This window comes from Notolepis coatsorum, assembly GCF_963971535.1.
Source record: "Notolepis coatsorum genome assembly, chromosome: 3".
Lineage (NCBI taxonomy): Eukaryota > Metazoa > Chordata > Actinopteri > Aulopiformes > Paralepididae > Notolepis > Notolepis coatsorum.
The window spans coordinates 189,384,888-189,409,544 of NC_140167.1; the positions used below are offsets into that span (position 1 = coordinate 189,384,888).

General features: G+C 41.5%; 1 protein-coding gene across 2 annotated transcripts in view; it reads left to right on the plus strand.

The window, feature by feature from the left end:
* Positions 1–24,657, plus strand: part of LOC311225313 (cohesin subunit SA-2) — a 65,457-nt gene that overhangs the window by 33,351 nt on the left and 7,449 nt on the right. For both annotated transcript variants that reach the window (XM_084310543.1, XM_084310542.1), the window contains exons 20-30: positions 1,045–1,245; positions 2,832–2,908; positions 5,698–5,785; positions 6,650–6,730; positions 6,857–6,949; positions 7,090–7,264; positions 14,039–14,175; positions 14,761–14,862; positions 15,280–15,434; positions 16,117–16,245; positions 18,084–18,286. In XM_084310543.1, the coding sequence (XP_084166669.1) occupies positions 1,045–1,245; positions 2,832–2,908; positions 5,698–5,785; positions 6,650–6,730; positions 6,857–6,949; positions 7,090–7,264; positions 14,039–14,175; positions 14,761–14,862; positions 15,280–15,434; positions 16,117–16,245; positions 18,084–18,286 (1,441 nt within the window). The remainder of the gene's footprint in view (positions 1–1,044; positions 1,246–2,831; positions 2,909–5,697; positions 5,786–6,649; positions 6,731–6,856; positions 6,950–7,089; positions 7,265–14,038; positions 14,176–14,760; positions 14,863–15,279; positions 15,435–16,116; positions 16,246–18,083; positions 18,287–24,657) is intronic.

Sequence of the window (24,657 nt, forward strand, 5' to 3'; positions counted from 1 at the left end):
CCCGGAGGGAGGCTGGATGAATTATGAATGCCATGGCGAAAAAATGAAATATTGATCCCAACAACGTGTTTATTCGTTGTTGGCGTTCAACGCATGGCGGGCAATAACGAATTATCACGTTGTTGGCGTCCAATGTGTTAATGTATTGCGTAAGTTCAACGTGGAATTAAGGAAAATAAAAGCACACGTTGTTGAACTTGATCATGCATGTTTATTAGAAAATGTAATTACAGCACTATATTTTTATATTTAGGCAAAATATGTTGCCAAAAATATATATAAAATATTGATTTTATAATTTTTTTTAACTTTTTTTACTGTCACATACCCACAACCCCACTTTGGGTCGCGACCCGTAGTTTGAGAACCGCTGCTCTAAATAACACACAACCTGCACCTCTTCACAACCTCACTCTAAATAACACACAACCTGCACCTCATCACAACCCCACTCTAAATAACACACAACCTCACTCTAAATAACACACAACCTGGACCTCTTCACAACCTCACTCTAAATAACACACAACCTCACTCTAAATAACACACAATCTGAGTATCCTGCTGCAGAGAACACAGTGTTCTGGACCTCATCGCAACCTCATAGAGACCAATGCTACAGTATACCTGGAGCTGTTAACCTATGGAATTAAACCAGGGCTGTAGCTCATTTTAGCTTGTTGTTAGACTTGTAGTTGTATATCACTATATTTGAATGTGGGAATAATGTGTAAATAAGATTTAATCTAATGTTTATATTGATTTAACGGTCCCAAGATCATAGGTGAATAGCAGACATTAACTCTGTTTTAAGGGTTGATTTCCCTTTTAAGAACAGACTGCATGTCCCTCTAGCCCCCTCTGCTGGTAATGACTAAGTAAAGTGTCCCTCCTTGAATGAATGAATGAATGAAAACTTTATTTAACAGATTGCAGAATGGGTACAAAGTACGGCTCAATACACACAATTGTTAAGGGGATGCAGACCAGAGAAAGACGTTTGTCTTGTTTACATCAGGGTCCCCCATTTTCTCTCCCCTCCAGTTGCTGTCAGGCCTGCTGGCTGAGATGGGAGCTGTTATGGAGCTCTACTCAGACCCTGCCATGCTGGAGGCTGCTGCCCGCTCCTACCTCTCCCTGTGTGGGGAGGGGACAGGTTGGCACTCCCTGGCCGGCCCTGCCAGAGACACCCTGGTGCAGCGCTGGACAGACAGACTGGCATCACTGCTGGCCAGCTCACTAAAGGTTGGCAGAGAGTCATGTTGAATATATACCTACATACTTAAAGGGGCAATTCACTGGAAAACAACAGCGATTTTATTTTACACATAATCTCATATCACTTATCACAAGGCTCTCAACTGTTGCACGCATTTATTTGGTTAATGAGTGAATATGGCCACCAGTGATGTCATCAGAGGACACTGAATCCTTGTGTTGTGTTAATTACAGCTCAATTCAATTATGTAGATGAAAGGATAGCAACCCCTATTGCAATCCTTACCTCTATTCTTTAATATACATCATTCCATTGAGCTGTGGTGGCCACATTCAAGCTCATTAACTGAATGAATGTGTACAAAACAGTTTAGACCCTTGGGATATGTGTGAGATGACATGCAAAATAAATCTGTGGTGTTTTTCCAGTGAATTGCCCCTTTTAATGACAAACGGAGGAACTTCTATACAGTCAAGTCAGGTGTATTTGTACAGTTATCACAGATACACATACATGGGAAATGGACTGCATTTATACAGTTCTTTTATCCAAAGCGCTTTACAACTTGTGCCTCACATTCACACACCGACAGCGGAGGCGACCATGCAAGGTGCCAACCTGCTCATCGGGAGCATTTAGGGGTCAAGTGTCTCGCTCAAGTACCAGATGATTACCATAGCCACAGGCGCAATGGAAGGGAAAGAAAGGAACAATGTAAAAACAATATAATGAAGAAAACCTTTATAGAAACAATGGGAAGGAACTTCAGGAGGTACAGTGGTGGGTAACTGATTTTTAAGAGAGAAGTAATAATAATAATAAACTTTTTTTGTATAGCACCTTTAATATAAGTAATGCAGCACAAAGTGCTTCACAACAGCAAACATTTTTTTTTATAAAAATACCGGCATACAAAGTCGAGGTAAAACATAGAACACCAAATCACAGTTCCCCACATTAGGGTCCAACATCCCAACAGGCCTCCCTGCTTATGGCTCGATCGTCACACATAAAATAGACAGTTTTAAAATGACAAAAGAGTAGCAAAATAGTGCAATAGTGTAGTGCAATAAAACAGTTAGTCAAATGGATAGACAAGAGTAAAAGGAAGCAGTAGTGCAGTTCTGAGAATAGACGACACAAAGGCGCTTGGAGCCACACCGTCAATACAGGATATAAAGACAGCTGTCGCTGCCTGTACGTTACTGTATGTTACTGTACGTATCACTAATCGTTTTGTCCAGGGGTTCCGACCCGTGGTCTCGCAAGGACAACCCTGATAATATCAGAGTAAAATTATGCAATAGTGCAGTTCTGAATTACAAAACTTGATAGTTTAAAATCGGTATAGTCTGAGTAAAATAGAATAAAATAGAATAGACAATCAAGCAGCAGTGTATTAAAAGGGAAGGTGAAAAGGTACGTTTCTAGTTTATTTATTTTTTTATATTTAGAGATCTAGCCTCCCTAATGTCCATAGGTAGGGTGTTCCATATCTTAGAATTATCTTAGATCCATAAGTAGAAGTTCTAGAGAAGTATTGACAGGGTACAGGGAGTAAGCAGAGGCAACATATATACACATACATTATATGACCGCTTCTCTGCCGTAGGATGACATCTTCTCTGCTGACGAGGAGAAAACGGGAGAAATCGTAGCTACACTGAAGAAATTCACTGCTTTCCACAAGTGAGATTTTACCTGCTTTTTATGATGAAAGTGTATCCAGGTATTTCCTCCCTCCAGTGGTGGTGTGTGTATTTACAGCCGGTGTGTGTGTGTATTTACAGTCTTGTGTGTGTATTTACAGTCTTGTGTGTGTATTTCCTCCCTGCAGTGGCGAGTGTGTGTATTTATAGCTTCTGTGTGTTTCATCCCTCTAGTGGTGGGTGTGTGTATTTATAGCTTGTGTGTGTTTCCTCCCTTTAGTGGTGGGTGTGTGTATTTATGTAGGGCTGACCTTCGAAGCTTTTTTTGGCAATCGAAGCTTCGGGACCGAGCTTCGATTTTAATTCGAAGCTTCGAAAAAAAATAAAAAAAAAATATATTTTTTAATTTTCTTTTTTAATATATATTTTTTTTTTATCTTATGTTGTGGGACTTGTACAGCACTTTCGTAAACGTTGTTGTTTTTAAATGTGCTCTATAAACAAAGTGGGTTGGATTAATTAATTAAGTAGCCCCTTTCGTGACTGACGCATCCAACAAGGTTTCACTCGGCTGTGTGATTTAATTCAAGGTGGATCGCTGTTGTCGTTTGAACAACTTCAGATTTCATGGGAACTACCAATCCCCCAAATCAAGAATGTTTAAGATGAATGAAGTAAGATTTTGATTATTTGAAATATGGTCTGTGTAGACTAAACTATGCACAGAATTATGTCAGTCTACAAGGTCCGGATTCTACATGGTCCGGCAATGTAGACCTTGTAGACTCCACTACAGACCAATTATCAGTGAATGTTCATGCATTTTTAAGAAGGGCAACTTCCACAAAAAAACAAAGAACTCACCAAAACATCTCAGTAGCACCTTATCTAAATGTTATATTTCATATATGGAGATTCATATTTATTTATGTATTGCATGCATTTCTACATTTTATTTCCTATTTTGTTTATTCATCCCAGTATCTTTCTTTCTTATGTGTGGAATTCTACAAGGTGCGCGCACACACACACACACACACACACACACACCTACACACACACCTACACACACACCTACACACACACACACACACACACACACACACACACACACACACACTTACATTTAGTCATTTAGCTGGCGCTTTTATCCAAAGCGACTTACAAGTTCTGTACGACAAAAAAAAAAAAAAAAAAAAAAAAAGAATCTAACCCTAACTAACCGTACTGTCATGCACTTGTCCTAATAAACTAACCTACACTGTAGCACTCAACACTTTGATGAACATTGTTGCTCAGCTGATAGAGTTGTGCCCTTCCTGATGGCTTGTCGTACAGAACTTGTAAGTCGCTTTGGATAAAAGCGTCAGCTAAATGACTAAATGTAAATGTAAATGTAATGACAAGACAGCAAGAAGGGTACAACTCTATCAGCTGAGTAACAATGTTCATCAAAGTGTTGCATGTTACAGTGTAGGTTAGTTTATTAGGACAAGTGCATGACAGTAAGGTTAGTCACGGTTAGATTTTTTTTTTTTTTTTATCATTTCAGATAATGGTTGAAGAAGTGAGTCTTTAGTCGACGGCGAAAGATTGGACGGGATTCGGCTGTCCTAACTGGGATGGGTAGTTCACACACACACACACACACACACACACACACACACACACACACACACACCTACACACACACACAAATCGAAGTAAAAAAAAAAAGTTTGAAAAAATAATTAATATTTATTTTTTTATTTTTTTTTAAACTTCGATTTTTTTTTATGTTCGAAGCTTGAGCCATCGAATCGAACGTTCGAAGCTTCGAAGCATTTAAGACAGCCCTAATTTATAGTGTGTGTTTCCTCCCTCTAGTGGTGGGTGTGTGTATTTACAGTGTGTTTCCTCCCTCTAGTGGTGGGTGTGTGTATTTACAGTGTGTTTCCTCCCTCTAGTGGTGGGTGTGTGTATTTACAGTGTGTGTTTCCTCCCTTCCACAAATCATGTTAAACCCAGATTCGGCTCAAATAAGGGACTAAACACGTTTCGCAATTATGCCACATCAATGTGGAACGCCCTACCCAAAGCTGTAAAGGAATGTGGATCACTACCCACTTTCAAAACCTCTCTCAAGGGACACCTACGGGAGACTGCAATTCAACACTGGCCCCTGTAAATATCCTAACCCAACCCCCTCCAATGTACAGTCATTTACCTAGTATGGTTTTGTCAATAGTCCAATGTACAATTTTGTTTGTTTGTACAGTGTCTCCTCCCCCCCCCCCCCCTCAATGTACAGTTTTGCTTGTTTATACAGTGTGCCCCCCCCCCCCCCAATGTAAATTACCCAGTATGGTTGTCAATATCCCAATGTACCCAACCCCCCCCACCCAACCTCCTCCAATGTACAGTTTCTACGTCAAATGTATATACTCCCTTTTCTTGACTCCTTCTGTATCACAAACAGTACTGTATTTGCAAATCTGGTATGTCATAAATGTATAGATGTAGCAGTACTGACTATCTGTATGTCATGTATGTCATATATGTCCTGATGAATTGAAAATGGGGGACCCTGATGTAAACAAGACGAAAGTCTTTCTCTGGTCTGCATCCCCTTAACAATTGTGTGTATTGAGCTGTACTGTATTGTACCCATTCTGCAATCTGTTAATAAAGTTTTCAATCAATCAATCAATCAATCAAACCTCTAGTGGTGGGTGTGTCTATTTACACTGTGTGTTTCCTCCCTCTAGTGGTGGGTGTGTGTATTTACAGTGTGTGTGTTTCCTCCCTCTAGTGGTGGGTGTGTATTTACAGTGTGTGTTTTGGTCTCAGTGGTCAGGACCTGTCCCGATGGAACCTCTTTGAACTGCTGTCTCCTCTCTTCTCAGTGGACTCCACTCAGGGAGGGGTTCCACCTCAGGTACAGTCAAACTCGACAAGCCTCGCCATTATCCGATGCACCTGTGTACTCGCCCCCGCTCACACATGCAAACGACTCCTTCCTATGGCAAGAAAACCATACTGTTCTGATTACTCTCCATACTCTCACGATTCTAACTGTTGAAAGTGGATATTAAGCTCACACACTGATGGCTGAGACACGTGTATGGATACATTCTGGGTCTGTGAAAAGCTAGCATGCTAGCTAGCTTCTGTCCAGACATGACCGACTACCTGTCAATAGGCTGTCGGGTGTGCGGCTAGGTGGCGCAGTGGGCAAGGCGCTCGCCACCAACGCAGGAGATGCTGGGTTCGAGCCCAGCTCTCGGCGTTGCTACCAGCTTGGCTGGTCGTTCATACTAATACAATTGGCAGTATTAGGGGGTGGGAAGCTGGTGGGTGGGGATCGGACGGTGTGGACAGCAACTCCTACAGGTCGGTTGGTGCGCCTGCGCAGTAGAATCAGGAAGCGATGAGGGCGGCGTGTCCCTCCCACGCAGACCCTCGCCGCTGAGAGATCGCGCTGTGCAGGTGAAAAGATGCGACGGCTGCCTCCTCGAGTACCGGAGGGGACACGTGATGCAAGGCTTCGTCCACATTGCAGCCGGCTTGTGGGAGGCATGGCCTAACAACGTTCGAGACAGGGGAGGGTAGAATTGGACAATACGAAATTGGGGACGGGAGAAAAATAGAAAAACGGGGAGAAAAAGTAGATTAAAAAAAAAAGGCTGTCGGGTGTTGAATAACTTTATTGATTATTGGTGGCAGTCTGGGCAGTGTGTTGTACACGTTATACCACCCAGATATCGCAAAGGGGACAAGATCTCTCTCTCTCTCTCTCTAGGTGCTGGTGGAGGCGCTGCAGTGTGTATGTTTCTCTCTCCTCTGGAGCCTCAACACCAGTGGGGAAACGCTGACCTCCAGGGTGAGTTGGTCTCGTGTGCCTGGAGATGTGGAGACATTAACAAGCCATTTGTGAATCGGTACATTGGTTAATTTGTACAATATCACTTTTCCTTATGCGTGTGTGTGTGTGTGTGTGTTTTCTCAGGAGAAGGCTATGGCGCAGAGGAACCAGATGACAGTTTTCTGTGAGAAAAGTCTTCGCGGTCTCTCCCACTCCGACCACAGTGTCAGAGAGCAGGTAGGACAGGAACCACTGGGTTCAGAACTTTCTCTTTGGGTTTGTTGTCATTCTTTTCTACAGATCTCTCTCTCGCTCTCTCTCTCTCTCTCTCTCTCTCTCTCTCTCTCTCTCTCTCTCTCTCTCTCTCTCCGCGTCAGGCCTTCCTGGGTCTCTGCGATGTCCTGACGGCTCATAACTACCAGCTCCATGTGTGGGACCCGACGTCCTACGGCCCGCTGCGCTACACCCCCAACCCCAAACTGCTGAGGGCGCTGTTGGCCTTCACACAGGACCACGTCTTTGTCGGAGTGGAAAGCGAGAGCCACAGCAGGGGTGAGGCCTCCGCTTCTTCTTATCACACTTTCTTTTCACCTTCATGCAGGCAATGAACTACCTTTCACATATATATTTACCTTTTGATGGGTTAGGATTTAATAACGGGAACAATCCATCTCCTCCAGTCGTGGGCATTATGGATCCAGAGTGTATGATCTGTAGTTCTCACTAGTGTAAAGACCTGATTGCTCTGCGAAGCTTCCTCACAAAATGACCTCCACGCAGTGGAGTTACCCTAACAGCTACATGTTGTTACTCAGAATGTATCACTGATCTGTCTCTGGTTGGTCTCCAGTTAGTTTTAATGGGACTGGTCCCCACTTGATAAGGGTACCAGTATGTTTTAATGTGACTTGATAAGAGCACCAGTATGTTTTAATATGACTGTTCATATGACTGGATCCCAAGGTGAGACTGATGTATTTAGGCCCTTGAGTACAAGTACCTGGGGGTCTACATCTCAGAGGATCTGACATGGACAACACACATAGACTCAGTCGTAAAAAAGGCGAAGCAGCGCCTCTACCACCTGAGACAGTTAAGGAAGTTCAGAGTATCTGGGAAGATACTCCAGTCCTTCTACTCCGGAGCTGTAGAGAGCATCTTGACTGGAAACATCACTGCCTGGTATGGAAACAGCACGGCACAGGACAAGAAGGCCCTACAGAGAGTGGTGCGCTCAGCCGAGCGTACCACGGGTATTGCACTACCACCCCTGCAGGTCCTATACAACAAGAGATGCAAATCCAGAGCCTGCAGAATAATGAAAGACCCTCACCACCCCAACAACAGCCTGTTCATGCTGCTGCGGTCAGGCAAACGCCTGCGAACACCAGCAACTAGGACAGAGACTTCGGCTCAGCTTCTTCCCCCAGGCCATCAGAGCCTTGAACACTGAACTCTCCACACACAAGCACACACACAACACACACTGTACATGCTCACACACTAGCAGCCACTTTAACATGAGTACACACACACTCATGCTGCACACGCTCACACTTATGGTCACTTTACAAAAGGAAAGGTCACTTTAAGAATAGTATAGTATAACTTGAGATTGTATAATATAGCATTGTATAAGAGTGTACATAAAGACCCAGTGCCTCATCCGTAGCTAACAGTGTATTGCACTACCACAGGACCTAGCATGTCCTACCATGCTCTGTAAATAACTCATGTACATATACTGATATGCCCTACTTTGTTTACTTGTTTTATTGCACAATGTCGTTCTATTGGATTCTTATTATATATTACTATTGTATTATGCACATCGTTGCGGGCAAGACCCCCCGCATTACATTGTATACTTGTATGCCGTGACAAATAAAACTCTTGACTTGACTTGACTCTCTTGATCACCACTGATTGGGGAAAACACTTAGCAGGACCGTCCAGCAGATGGCAGTGTTACTCTGTGTCAGAGCAGTGCTGCCAAGGCATTCCCTAGCTACAGCCATCCACTGTGATGGCTAAATACATGCAGATATTAAATGCATGGCAGCAGACATGACTAACAACTCTCCAAAGAGTTGCCAGCTGACTGTAAGTCATGTCCTCTTTTCAACCTGACCTGACGATTGACCCGTCATTACAAAGGCAGGCTGTGTTTATTCCCATTGCAACAGAGATGGTAGGCAGGGAGTGGACTGCAGATGAAATCTACCTCATTAGCTAACTCTGGCACATTTACGTTGATGTGGAAAGTGAAGATGTTGATTAATGTGCACTGTCCCTGGGTAACATTTTTATAAATAAACTTTTTTTTTTTTTTTTAATTTTTTTTATTATTGCAAAACAAAACTTATTAAAAGTCAGTACTCAACACACAATGTATAATGAAACTTTCAGTAAAGGTGGTTAGAATATATGCAAGTACAGAAACAGGATAAAACAAAAATAGTCAATAATAATATTTTAACCGTATACCGTGTATATCCAGCGAAGTTACAATTATATAAATGTTAGTATATAATATACCCCGAATACCTATTTTCTAAAACCCTACACACATATGCTCCAGCTCAAATCCCCCCCTCCCGGACCCCCTCTTGGATAGTACCTCCATTATCCCTCACTCCTAACCAGACATCACCATTATAGGCTAGCTTTTATTCTCTCCACCACTTCTAACCACATTAACATTTTGGATTCATTGAGCCCTAGAATTCTTGCTGTTGATATTTCTTGATATATCACATCAAGATATGTAAGAAACCACACTTTTCGGCACATTTTTTCCGGTTGAAACCAACGTGATGCAATCAGTTTTTTAGCTACTGTGATACCCGATAAAACCAATCTTTTTAGTTGTGGGTTCACTGCAAACTCAAAAACATCATTCAATAGCAATACCGCGGGGTGTACAGGTATATTCCAAAATACGAGTATTGATAATTGTTGGGACACATCTTCCCAGAATGTCTTAACTGGTGGACAGTCCCAATACATGTGCATAAATGTTCCTTCGTCCCCATTTGTACATTGGGAGCATTTGGAGTTTTGTATAAGCCCCATTTTGCACAGCCTTATAGGAGTCAAGTATGTCCTGTGAATATAGTTCAGATTGATTTGTTGATGATCCGGGTTCCTTGATGTAAGTCGGACATTTGCCCAGGCTCCTTGCCAATCAAAGTCATTTTCCAGGTCTGGTATATCCCTCCTCCAGACATTGTCTAGTTGAAGGGTTTCGTACGAGGACGTTAGTAATTGTGAATAAAAACCTGATACAAAACCTCCCAATGTATTTCTGTCATAGAAAAATTTGTGGTATCTGTGGTGTTCAATTGGTATGTGTAATGGAACACCGTGGGATCTCATACAAAGTTTTAACTGTATGTAAAAAAGCCATGTGGACTCGGTGAGGTTAAACTTTATGCATATTTCGACATAACTACAGAGGCCCTTGTTATTAAAAATATCCCCTAATGAGTGTATGCCTCTTTCTTCCCATACAGGGAATCTTATAGGTCGTTTTCCCATTAAGAGAGCATTGTTATTGAATATGGGAGTGTGATTATGCCATACTTGGTTGTTAGGAAATTTCCTTTGAGTTTCCCGCCATGTCCTGATTGCATGGGTTATTATTGGGCCAAATTCTCGCTCACAATGCTTGATTGAAAGTTTAGTGTATGCTATGTCTTCCAATCTCTGTGGGGCTACTATGTTTTCTTCTAAATTTCTCCAAGATACCAAAGCCTCGGGGTCAAACCATATCTTCTTCAATGGTCTTAATGTGAAGGCATTAAAATATTGTAAAAAATCTGGGACTGCCATGCCACCGTCTGCTTTACTTCTCTGTGCGGTGGATCTTTTTATGCGAGGTGGTTTGTTATTCCAAATAAATTTGTATGTGGAGGTTTGTAATCTTTTCCAGTAGCCCTCTGGAGGAGGTAACGGAAGCATTGAGCTGAAGAAATTGATTCTTGGTAATACATCCATCTTAACTATTGATACCCTTGCCTGTACTGAGTTTTTAAGTTTTGCCCACCTGTCCAGGTCGTCCTTGATTTTGTTCTGTATTTTTGTGTAATTGTGCTTCACCGTTTGTCTTATGGTGGGGAATATTTCCACTCCCAAGCATCTGAAATGTTTTACCATCGGTATCGCACCTGGGAGGGTTATATCTTTTTTTGCAGGGGTGTTAAGTGGAAGGAAAGCCGACTTCGGCCAATTTATCTTAAATCCCGATAAATCACCAAAGTTCTCAATCAACTTGAGCAGATGAGGCAATGTGGTGTTGGGGTTTTGCATGAACAATATTACGTCGTCCGCATATAAACTAATTTTTTGTTGTGTGCCCTTGATTACGATTGGTTCTATGGATTGGGATTGTCTTATATATTGTGCTAAAGGCTCTAATGATAAATTGAATAGTCCGGGACTAAGAGGGCAACCCTGTCTGGCAGAGCGTGATACCGGAAAGATTTTGGAGATGAATGTGCCTGTTGTAATCATGGCCGATGGGTCCTTGTATAGTACTTTAATCATATCAATGAAACCTTTTCCTAACCCCATCCTTTCCAATACTGCCCATAGAAACGACCATTCCAACCTGTCAAATGCTTTCATAGCATCCAGGGATAGTATCGCCTTAGGTGTGATGTCCTCTTTGTCTGTATCTAGTACGTGCAGTATTCGCCTTATGTTATCATTGATCAGGCGACCTTTTATGAAGCCTGTTTGGTCCGTATGAACTAAAGACGTCATATGCTTTTGCAATCTGATGGCTAATATCTTAGAGTACAGTTTGACATCGGTTCCGAGGAGGCTTAAAGGACGGTAACTACCGCATTCAGTGGGGTCTTTGTCTTTTTTGTGAAGAACTGAAATGAGTGCGGTATTTTGGTGTTCGATGAAGCTTCCCTCTTTGACTGAGTATAAGATCATATTTAGTAATAAGGGTCCAAATATGTCCCAGCAAGAAATGTACATTTCTGATGGGATACCGTCAAATCCCGGAGCTTTGCCGTTTTTCATTCCGGATATGGCCTTCTTGAGTTCTTCTAATGTGATCGGTACTTCTAACCGTTTAGCGTCTTCATCTGTAAGTTTAGGGAGAGTAATTTGATTAAGATATGTGTCTAATTTGTCTTGATCAAAGGTCGTTTCTGAGTTATATAAATCGGAGTAGAATTCTTTGAATGTATCGTTTATTATTTTGGGTTCTGTTACTAGAGCTTGTTGTTTCCTAATGGCAGTTATATCTGCAAATTTTGCATTAATTCTTAGTCGCATGGCTAATAGGTGACTAGGTTTAGAACCTTGGAAGTACTGCTGTTGTCTAGTGCTGCGTATTTGCAATTCCGATTTTTGTCTGTACATTGCTTTGATCTCGGTCTTTAGAATGTTAACTTGGTTATCTAGTCTAGTAGAGTTGTTGTATTTTAAAGAATTAAAAAGCGTTGAGTAAAGCGTTTCCATTTCAGACAGTTTTGTGTTTTGATTTTTGCGCAATATGGAGGTAAATCTATCCGAGAAATCCTTGATCATACTCTTTACCGACATCCATAATATTCTGGGATCTTGCACCGAGTTAGCATTAACTTGTAGGAATACTGTGAGAGCTTCTTTAATTTGTGTAATGAATTCCTTGTTGTTAAGCAGCATCGAATTAAAACGCCATCTTGGGGCCCGGGTAGATAATGTACCAAATGTTGCTTTCAGGATTAAGTAGCAGTGATCTGATAGCGCATTGGGTGTCATTTCCACTTCGTATTTATCAAATATTCTCGGGGATGCAAAGACGTAATCAATTCTGGATAGTGTGTTGTGTCTCGCCGAACGACAGGAGTACTTGCGGGTCATGGGGTTAAGTGAACGCCATAAATCAGTTACTCCTGTTGATTTCGACCAATCTTTTAATGCTTTAGATGAATTCTTTTGTTCGCTGGAGAAGGAAAGGTAAGTTTTGTCCATCCTTGGGTTCCAAATGGCATTAAAATCCGCACCTATTATGTATGAGTACTCGGGATGGTTTAACATTTCTCCTGTTAGTGAAGTGAAGAAATCCACTTCGTACAAATTCGGGGCATATACCGCTGCCAATGCAATTTTCCTGTTATTGTGTATAATCCTAGCTATTTTATAAATAAACTTAAATTTAAACTTAGACTGAACATAGATCTGTTTGGGTCTGCAAGGACAGTAGTATTTGTTATGCAGAGCAATACAGCATAGAAATTGATACATTTGATGTTGTCTCGTCCAAAATCAGACGAAAGGGATTACATGAGACATTTGTAATATAAGATTAAAAAGAGAGGGCTATTTCTCGTGCAGTATTGTACATAAACTTATGAATTCATTGACGGTCGACTATAATTCCAAATATATGTTATCTTTACAAGCGTCCTGCTTTTGGAGACATATTGCATCCACATATGGATCGTCCACACGAGCCAATAACTGTCCTGATGGGACTCTTTTATATGTTCAAACAAATGCAATATGGGATTATTGGTTTTTGAACATGTAATAAAAAGCTATTGTTTTATTGCATTTGCTTCATAAGGGTTATGTTATATAGACACACTGTTTTCTATTAGGGTGGCGGGTTGGAGATCACTCTCGGCGCAGGGGCATTAAGTTAAGTTATGAAATAAGGACAATCTCTTTCCGTGAGAAAATAGCATTAAATCCGTCTCGCCTCCGGAGGGTTTTATTAGCCCTGTGAAAGATTGAACCCACATGGTGTCACAACCATAACTCTACTCTCTGTTATCTTTAATTTCCACCTGTTAAAGCCATTGTCCTGAAACTACCCCCCCCCCTCGTTATTTCCTTCCTTTTCCTCTCCCACTTGCTCACTCTTTCATGTTTCATCATTATTTTTCTTCACACCCTCCTTACTACTGCCTCTCTCTCTCTCTCCTTCTCACTCTCTTCCTCTCTCTCACCTTCTCACTCTTCCCCTCTCTCTTTCTCACTCTCTTCCTCTCGCCTTCTCACTCTTCCTCTCTATCTATTCCTCGCTCTCACTCTCTTCCTCTCGCTCTCTTCCTCTCTCTCTCTCTTCCTATCTCACTTTCTTCATCTCCTCTCTTTCTCTCTCTCTTCGGCTCTCTTTCACCTTCTCACTCTTCCTCTCTATTCCCCTCTCTTCCTCTCACTCTCGTCATCTCTTTCACCTTCTCACTTTTCCTCTCTCTTTCACTCTTCCTCTCTCTCCTCTCTCTCTCTCTCTCTCTCTCTCTCTCTCTCTCTCTCCTCTCTGTCTCTCTCTCCCTGTCTGTCTCTCTCTCTCTCCTCTCTCTCTCTCTCTCTCAGTGAGCATGGACTCAGAAGTGGAGAAGTTGGAGTACCTCCACAAGCGGAGGAACGTGCTCGCGGCCTACTGTAAGCTCATAGTGCACGGGGTGCTGGAGATGTCCATGGCGGCTGACATCTTCAAGTATTACATGAAGGTAAAGGCTCTTCACAGACCACACTGTGGACCAGGACCTGATGAACACAAGCTGATGTATCGTGGTTTATTTGATCTGATTAACTGTTGAAATGAGCTGTTTGCCGGGAAATGTGAGCCTTATGTGTAGATGTCGTATTCAGAATGGACTCTTTAGCCTCCTAGATATGCTATGGCCTTGTGTTTTTAAAGGAACACGCCAACATTATGACTCTTACCGTCTTCTCCACAGTCAGACAAGGTTCAAGGTTCTTTATTGTAATTTATTCGTGCTTAGCTTAGCACAAATTAATGGAAGCAGATACAGACCACTAGCCTAGCTCTCCTGTAGTTTTGAACTAGGTTAGTGGTCCCCATCGCCTTCCATTCATCTGTGCTAAGCTAGGCTAGCTTGTAGCCGGATAGCTTTCTACTGAATACACAGAGTGGAAATCTATCTTCTTGTCTGACTCTGGAGAAGACTGTAAGCATATTTCCCATAATGTTTGAGTGTACCTAAGAGGTATCGTTAACATTAGACCACTATGTGTCGTTAAACGATCAAATCCGACACATTTATCTCTCTCGCTCTCTCTCTGTCCTCCAGTACTATAACGACTTGGGCGACATCATCAAGGAGACTCTGAGCAGGACCAGACAGATGGATAAGATAGAGAGCGCTCGCACGCTGGTGCTCTGTCTGCAGCAGGTCAGTCCCACGCAGATACACCCCCCCACCTTCTGGAACAGCCCATCAACAGCACCACATAGCTGTCTGAGAGGCTGGGCAACATGAACACAATTACCTATAACAATATATATGTATATCACAATATGTGAAAATCTCAATATAAATCATCCAATTGCTGTTGGTGTGTGTGATATCAAACCAAAACTCAAACTGTTATTTTCAAACATCATCCACATTGAAGATTTTACTTAATAATGTTGTCGCTATCATTCATTTTAGATGACAGAATGGTGCGCAACAATATCATAATGATACAATTATGCGATACATGATAACAATTGAATTATCGCCCAGCCCTTACTCAAGGGAACCGAATGTTCTTGTTTCTGTCCTCCCTGTTCCTTACCCCTACCCCCCCCCCCCCCCCCCCACCAGTTGTTCCAGCGGCTGAAGGAGGAGCAGGCCAGCGGGGGGCGGTGTGGCTCAGCGGTCCAGACCTTCAGCAGCATCAAGGAGCTGGCCCGCCGCTTCTCCCTCACCTTCGGCTGGGACCAGATCAAGTCCCGCGAGTCTGTGGCCATGATCCACAGGTCGGCCAGCGCAAGCATTTTTTACTGGGGGGCGGCGGGGGGAGGGGTGTAACTAACCATTTAAAGTGACTGGAAACCAGGAATAATTGAATTGAACTTTTGAAGAAAAACTAAACAAAACAAAAAAGAACAGGGGTTACCTTGCTGTTTTGATTGAGAGATTATCAACACTATCGACGTTTTACATCTTTTGAAATAATGGGACTCATTAATCAGTGTTTCAGTCTGTCAAACGTTGAACGTTGATCAAATACTGTAGTACAATTTACATTCAAAGAAAAAGCCAACTGATTCCAAGGACTCATTATAACCGGCTTTTACGTGGAAATGAGTTGTATTTAAAAAGCTCTCCATATTAATGGTTGTGTGTTTTGCGTGATAAATGGGGCGCGTTGGCTGTAGATGATGAGAACACTATACAAATGACAGGCTGTCATCGAACACTAATTGTAAAGTTAACAAAAATATGTTTTGAATCCTGGAGGACACTAATCAGATTACATGATTGAGTTGGAGTATTCCAGTAGATGACATTCCTGAGTCCAGTATGGAGCAGGACATTCTGTAAAGGAGTACATTTTAAAATAATCTTACCCATCCTGATCACTCACAAGTCAAGTGTTCCTTTATTAATCCCCTTGGGGAAATTCCTCTCCCTATATATGTGTGTCTGTGCGTGTAGGGACGGTATAGAGTTTGTGTTCCAAGGCTTCGTTCCAAACCCGGACAAACCGTATCCTCCGTACCTCTCCTACCTGACCATCCTCAGTGAGTTCTCCAGCAAGCTGCTCAAACCGGACAAGAGGACTGTGTGAGTGTCTGCATGCAGGAAGCACTGATGAGCCGTGTGTGTGGTGGAGGATAAACGCAACTAAACTCAGTTAACCCCATGTTTCTATTTGTGAAATAAAGAGTATAGCTGCATTTTTAAGCTGATATAAATCTGATTTTAAATTTAAATTCATAGTATATTGTAAATGGCACCAAATTGATGCAAGTTACTTAAAAGATAGGCTATAGGGTAAAAATGTTGATAATAAAACCAAATTATACAATAAAATGTTGTATAGCCATTATTGGTGTATTGACTGGAATTCATAGTTTACCCACCTGTGTAATCTAGAACTGGCATTAGAGTGCAAACTTTAAGTTGACATGGGCTTCTTCTCTAATGAACACACCTCACTGATTCCTCTTCAGAATTAAAGTAAATGTGGGTATATTGCAAAGTAATAGAGAAATATATATATTTAATATAGCCTTGTTGTATCCATATATTCCACAACCACTCTTATCACACAAGCATCTAACTATATGTCTTGTTTAACGGCATAATCGCAGGTCCCATCGTACATTTACATTTAGTCATTTAGCTGACTCTTTTATCCAAAGCAACTTACAAGTTCTGTACGACAAATCATCAGGAAGGGCACAACTCTATCAGCTGAGTAACAATGTTCATCAGAGTGTTGAGTGCGACATGAACATATTTCTTTCTGTGAGTTTACTACTAACACTAAAACACACATGCATACACATTTTAATAACATAATAATATTACACTATTCATTATTCTTTATTTTTTATTTATCTTTTTCCCCCTCCATTTTCCTCCGATTTTCTCCCATCCCAATGTTAGTCGTATGCCAATTCCCAGTCCCTTCCTGGTCGCTGCGCACTTACCCCCCACAGTCAGATCATCTGGGAGAGTGGAGGCTACCACGTGCTTCGTCCGACACACGTCCAGCCAATAATCACCGCTTCTTTTCACCTGGCAGCGCGGATTCTCATCGAGAGGGCGTAGCGTGTGGAAGGATCACACTATCCCCCTCAAGTCCTATCCGCGCTTAGCAGGCGCCCCGACCGAACTGTAGGAGTCGCTGTTTACAACGACCCGGACCCACCCCGCCAGCTTCTCCCACCCTCTAATACAGCCAATTGTATTAGTGCAGACGGCCAGCCAAGCTGGTGACAACCCCGGAGCTGTGAGCAGGCGAATCCAGCTCACAGCTCCGGGGTTGGTGACGAACGCAATCTCTGCTCGGCCACCTAACCGCCCCACTATTCATTATTCTAATTGTACAGATAACAGATTAATGTACATTATACACAAGTTATAGTAATTATAAACTGTAAAATATGAATTTGGCTCCTATACCACCTTTTTGTTTTACCACTATGCTGTAATTAAAAGTCTGTCTAAAGATAATTCAGTTCACTGTTGATAACGGGAACTAAAGACACTAACAAAACCTCTATCTCTTTGTCGTACATTCCATTGTTCCATTCTTTCATATTTGAAGTTACTGGTAAATTGCTGACAACACAGTTCATTTGGTCAAAAAGGACAATTCTGTGATCGAAAAATGCCTTTTTTCCACTTGGACCAGCTTCTACACATGCGCGACCTGCCACAGAGTCCTTAGTTACCATAGCAACCACTCACTGTGCAATTCCCAGTCTTTTAGCTGTAACATAACATTTAAAATCCCATTACATCTACTAATCGTCTGTTTTGTAGTAGTACACAATCCACAATCTTTAGTGTTATGGATTTGGCCATTCACAACTGCCACAGTGCTTTGTCTCCTCATTACATTGTGTGTGTGTGTGTGTGTGTGTGTTTGTGTGTGTGTTTTGTCTATCCAGGTACTCCTACCTACAGAGGTATACTGGAGAGCAGATCACGAGCAACAGAGAGGACTATTGGCAGCCACTCATCTACTACCGAGCCTCCCTATTGGCTGTCGCTGAGGGGGAGGATGCTGCGTCCTATGTCAGCTCAGACAAGCAGCAGTCTGTGGCCAATCACTCCCGCTCACCCTCAATCAGACCCAGCTCACTGGTAGAAGGTATAGTTTTTTTTGTGTGTCACAAAACAATGATGTAAAACATAATTTAAATATTTTTTTTGTTGTTGATAGTCAGCCCTCAATGTCACATTTGTATACATATTACTCTTTTCAAGAAGTATAGAAATGAAATAAAATGTAACTAAACTGTTCCAATCTTTACCTGAAGAATCAGATTGGAATGGAAAAATGGTATGGAAAAAATATAATAGAACAGAAGTTGTAATATTGTACATAGGGTATATTTGACACCAAAGAAAAGACACATGATGAAGCTAACCATGTCTTCATCTTCAGGAAGTTTTTTGTACTTTATGCAATTTAAATCTGATAAGACATGTATGCATATGGATAGAGATTGTCCAGAGTATAACGCTTTCAGGGGAAGAATCTCTCAAAAACTGTCTAATTTATGAAGATATTTTTGTATTTTATTTTTTTATTATTTTTTAAACAAACGTATAAACAAACATGACAACACACGATAAGATATACAAGCATTATTAACAGTGCACATCCAATAAAATCACCATTTAGTTAAATGTCTTATACAGGATATACCCCTAATACCTGATTGATTGATTGATTGAAAACTTTATTAACAGATTGCAGAATGGGTACAGTACAGTACAGCTCAATACATACAATTGTTAAGGGGATGCAGACCAGAGAAAGACTTTCGTCTTGTTTACATCAGGGTCTCCCATTTTCAATTCATCGTAACATATATGACATACATGACATACAGATAGACAGTACTTCTACATCTATACATTTATGACATACCAGATTTGCAAATACAGTACTGTTTGTGATACAAAAAGAGTCCAGAAAAAAGAGTATATACATTTGATGTAGAAACTGTACATTGGATTGGGTAGGTGGGGGGTGGGGGTGGGGGGGACTGTACATTGGAGGTGGTTGGGGGGGGGGGGGGGGTTGGGTAGGAGTGGGGGGGGGGGAGGTTGGGTAGGAGGGGTGGGTGGGGGACACTGTACAACTGTACAAACAAAACTGTACATTGGAATATTGACAAGACCATACTTGGTAGTGTTTTTGAAAGTGGGTAGTGATTCACATTCCTTTACAGCTTTCGGTAGGGCGTTCCACATTGATGTGGCATAATTGCGAAACGTGTTTAGTCCCTTGTTTGAGCCGAATCTGGGTTTAACATGATTTGTGGAGCTCCCTCTGGTGTTGTGATCGTGGTATTCACTGACCTTTGGGAAGTATTTTGACATGTACATGGGTACCTTGGTCGTGTAGTGTATCTTGTAGACCAGGCCCATTGCAAGTTGCTGTACTCTGTCGTCTACTCTAAGCCATCCTAGGTTGTCAAAGTGGGCAGGGGTGAGGTGGGTTCTAGGAGTAAGGTCAAGCAGTAGTCTGACCAGTTTGTTTTGAGATGTTTGTAATTTTGTTTTTAGCGCCTTTGAGGTGCTTTGGTACCATGAGGTGCAAGCATAGTCGTAGTACCCTCCTGCCAGAGTCTTCAGGGTATTCCTGTTTACCAGTGAGGAGATCCGGTACAAGAATCGAGTTCGTTGGTTGACTTTTTTTATTACATTGGATGCCATTTTGTCACAGGAAAGATTTGCCTCTAGGATGGAACCCAGGTAGGTAATATCTTCTTTTCTTGTGACAATATTGTCACCCACTGTAACTGAGAAGCCGTCGGTCTTGCTGAGTTTGTTATTTGAACCGAAGAGAATGGACTCTGTTTTGCCCATGTGTAATGATAGTTTGTTATCAGCGAGCCATATGCAGATTTTGCCTAGTTCTGAGCTCAGGGTTTTTTCAACCTGTAACTTGTTCTTGTCAGAGACCAGCAGGGCTGAGTCGTCCGCAAACAGGAACAAGTTGCAGTCACAAGCTGACGACATGTCATTTGCATAAATTAGGAACAGTAGCGGACCTAGTATGCTTCCTTGTGGAACACCACAGCTTACTGTGAGGGGGGGGGGGGGGGGGGGGGTAGGGTACCGTTTACCTCCACCATCTGCTCTCTCCCCTCCAGGTAGGATTGCATCCAGCTCACTGATAGACTATCAAAACCAATTACTTTTAGCTTGTCAATCAGAATGGTGTGATTGACAGTGTCGAAGGCCTTTTGTAGGTCCAGCATGACCATGCCGCAGTATTTGCCCGTGTCCACCTCTTGTTTGATGTGGTCGTTTAAATAGAGAAGGCATGTGTCAGTGGAGTGGGATGTTCTGAAGCCAGATTGGAATTCGTAGATTAGATTTTTTTCCGCAAGGTATTTTTCGACCTGTTCGTATACAATTTTTTCCATGACTTTCGAGATGGAGGTAAGGATAGAAACAGGGCGGTAGTTGCCTGGGTCTAATTTACTGCCTTTTTTGTGCAGAGGGGTCACTCTCGCAATTTTGAAGTCCTTGGGGACGTGTCCCTGTTTTATGGAGAGGTTTATTATGTGTGCGATGACTGGGGTGATGGCGGCTGCTGAGTCTCTGAGGAATTTGGAGGGGATGTTGTCATGGCCAGTGGCCTTGTTAGGTTGGAGGGCGCTCAGTTTTTTGAGTACCTCATCTGTTGTTACTATTTCCAGTTTGAAGTCGTCTTTGTGGACCCCTAGGTTCTTGTAGTATGCTACTATGTGTTCTACCCCATAATGCCCTGAGTGGGAGGGTAGTTTGTTTACCAGTGTTGTGGCTATGTTTGTGAAGAAACTATTTAAGTAATTGGCTACATCCAGCTTTTCTGTGATGAGCGTGTTGTCCGTCTTTATGTTTATGTTTGAGAATCTGGTTTTAAGTTTTTTACTGCAGCCTAGTTGGTTATTGAGTAATTTCCAAAGTTCACGTGGTTTGTTTTTGTTTTCCTCGGTTTTGTCATTGATGGATTTTTTTTTGCTGTTTTGATCATGGAGTTTACATCATTTCTTAGTCTGTTTCTTTCCAGTTTGAGTTCAGTCACGTGGGCTTGGAGTTCACTGCTCGTGCTTATAGTAAGCGTTGACTGACTTTTACGAAACTCAGAGCATTTTTTGTCTCTGGTTTTCATAGCGGTCAGTATTTCAGCGTGCATCCACGGCTCCGCGCGATCTTTTACCCTGGTGGTTCTTAGGGGGGCCATGTTGTTTAGTATCGTTGAAAATTTGGTTTTGAAGCCAAGCCATGTTTCTTCAACCAGTGTGCTATCTAATACCCTACACACATATGCTCTAGCTCGTACCCCCCCTCCCGGACCCCCCATTGGATAATCCATCCATTATCCCTCGCTCCTAACCAGACACTACCATTATATGCTAGCTTTTATTCTCTCCACCACTTCTAACCACATTGTCATTTTGGATTCATTGAGACCCAGAATTCTTGCTGTAGATATTTCTTGATAGATCACATCGAGATATGTAATAATCCAGACCTTTCGGCAATTTTTTTCCGGTTGTAACCATCGTGATGCTATCAGTTTTTTAGCCACTGTGATACCCGATAAAACCAATCTCTTTAGCTCTGGATGTACTGCACACTCAAAAACATCATTCAGCAGTAATACAGAGGGGTGTACAGGTATATTCAGAGTTAAGAGATTTGATAATTGCTGGGTCACCTCTTTCCAGAATATCTTAACTGGTGGGCAGTCCCAGTACATGTGCATAAATGTCCCCTCGTCCCCATTTGTACATAAGGAGCATTTGGAGTCTTGTTTAAGACCCATTTTTTTCAGTCTTATAGGAGTCAAGTATGTCCTGTGAATATAGTTAAGATTGATTTGTTGATGGTCCGGGTTCCTTGATGTAAATCGAACATTTGCCCAGGCTTCTTGCCAATCAAAATCACTTTCCAGGTCTGGTATATCCCTCCTCCAGACGGAGTCTAGGTGGAGGGTTTCATACGAGGACGTTAGTAATTGATGATAAAAATCTGAAACAACCTCTCGATGTCTCTCTTTCATAGAAGAATTTGTGGTATCTGTGGTGTTCAATTGGTATCTTTAATGGAACACTGTGATACTTCAAACATAACAATAACTGTGCGTAAAAGTAATGTGTGGACTCGGTGAGATTACATTTTTTGCGTATTTCTTCATAACTACAAAAACCCTGTTTGTTAAAAACATCACCGAATGAGTGTATGCCTTGCTTTTCCCATATAGGGAATCTTATAGGTTGTTTTCCAATCAAGAGTGCATTGTTATTGAATAAGGGAGTATGATTATGCCATTTATGTGGGTTAGAATATTTTTTCTGTGTTTCACGCCATATCCGGATCGCATGAGTAATTATGGGGCCAAATTTCCGTTCGCAATGCTTGATTGATAGTTTAGTGTGTGCTATGTCCTTCAGTCTATGTGGGGCTACTATGTTTTCTTCTAAATTTCTCCAGGATACTAATGCTTGGGGATCAAACCATGTTGTCAATGGTCTTAAAGTGTACGCCTTAAAATAGTGGAAGAAATCTGGAAATGCCATACCACCATCTGCTTTGTTTCTCTGTGCGGTGGATTTTTTTATACGTGGTGGTTTGTTATTCCAAATAAATTTGTATGTGGAGGAGTGTAATTTTTTCCAGTAACCCTCTGGAGGGGGTAACGGTAGCATTGAGCTGAAGAAGTTGATTCTAGGTAGGACGTCCATCTTAACTATTGATATCCGTGCCTGTACCGAGTTCTTAAGTTTTGACCACCTGTCAAGGTCGTCTTTGATTTTGTTTTGGATTTTTATGTAATTGTGCTTCACCGTTTGTCTTATGGTGGGGAATATTTCCACTCCCAAACATCTAAAGTGTTTTACCATAGGTATCTCTTCTGGGAGGGTTATATTTCTTTTTGCAGGGGCGTTAAGTGGAAGGAAAGCCGACTTCGGCCAATTTATCTTAAATCCCGATAAATCTCCAATTTATGAAGATATTGAATTGGAATGCTACTTGACGATTCTTCCATGAAGCTCAATTTGAATCAAAGCCAGCTAATGTTTTTTAAGAGCTGCAAAAAAAAGATGACTACACTCTGGCTGCCACCTCAGTCTTTATCAGTTAATTTGTGGAGCCAATCTCTGAAACTCCACACAGCCAGGAAACCAGAGTAGCCTTGAGGTTTGAAGACCTTGTTAATCTGAAAGGCAGACGGAAGTGAGATTTATGTTCATTAAACTTAATGAGTTACATTTGAACTACATTTCATGTAATAACCATGTGGGTTGTTGGGCGGATAAGTAGCAAGGTCAGCATTTAGAAGCTCGCAGGTATAATTTATCTCCTGATATGCTTTTAAGTTAATGTCTGTGAATTTGCTCTGTATATGTATTCGGAAATATCATACAGGTATGACGAGTATTTATGTATAGTATAAATATCTAAAGAAAAATATATAACCTGCAAAATACTTTAAAATCATATTTTTTACGGTACCCTGCAAATCTTTCCATAGTTGAGGGAGAAGGAAAGAGATTCATGCTACGTTCGCTTAAGGCGGCAGAAGAATACATGAAGAAGATACAAAGTGGATGACAAGATTCATCTTTCACGGATAACTCTACAATTGCATGGACATCAAAAAACGGCAACATACAAACTTTTGACAACATTGAGAAATAAGTAATTTGATATAAAACGCTAAACACCATATAAATATAGATTCACGGTAATATGCAGATCTTGATTTGATACCGACCATTTTGGAACATTCTAGATTTTTATACTCTATTTTTCTTACATGAAGGCTAAGAGTCATAACGGAATATTCTGGAATACACTGGATGGTTATTGTTTTAGGGCACGAGAAATGTTCTGGAACATTAAAGCATCAAACTGCAAGTAACGAGCGGCTGACAGCACTATGGAATACAATACCTTTTTCAAGGATGGCCCCGTGAAATAACAATGATATGAGTCTTGGTTATGAAATAGACGTGAAGAACAACGACCACCATAACAGATTAATGATCACGCATGACGGTGGACGATCTGCATACAAGTATTTAAAATCTCCTTGTTTAGATGTGTAAACATACAAAGGTATTTAAAAAAATTAAGTAGATATTCCCGGATTAGATGGGTTTTCGATATCTAATTCTAAACATCACTATTTCTTATTCTTTATTTCGTTATTCTGAAATGTTCTAACCAAAAAATGTTAATAGAAGGTTTTAAAAAAAAAAAAAATTAGGTTTAAATGAGTATACCAATCGAGGTATAATTTTCATTCTGTTATAATTACATTAAGGGGAGAGAGGCTTGGTCACAGGTGACATTCTATTAAATTAGAATTAAAGCATAGATCCTATGGTATACATAGGAAAGATTAGGATAAATTGCTCATCCTGGGCAGACCGGAGGTGCAGGAAAGGAAGAGGTTGTACGCGAAGGAGGTATCAAATAGGTACCTTGTACGACTCTGTAAGGGAGGGG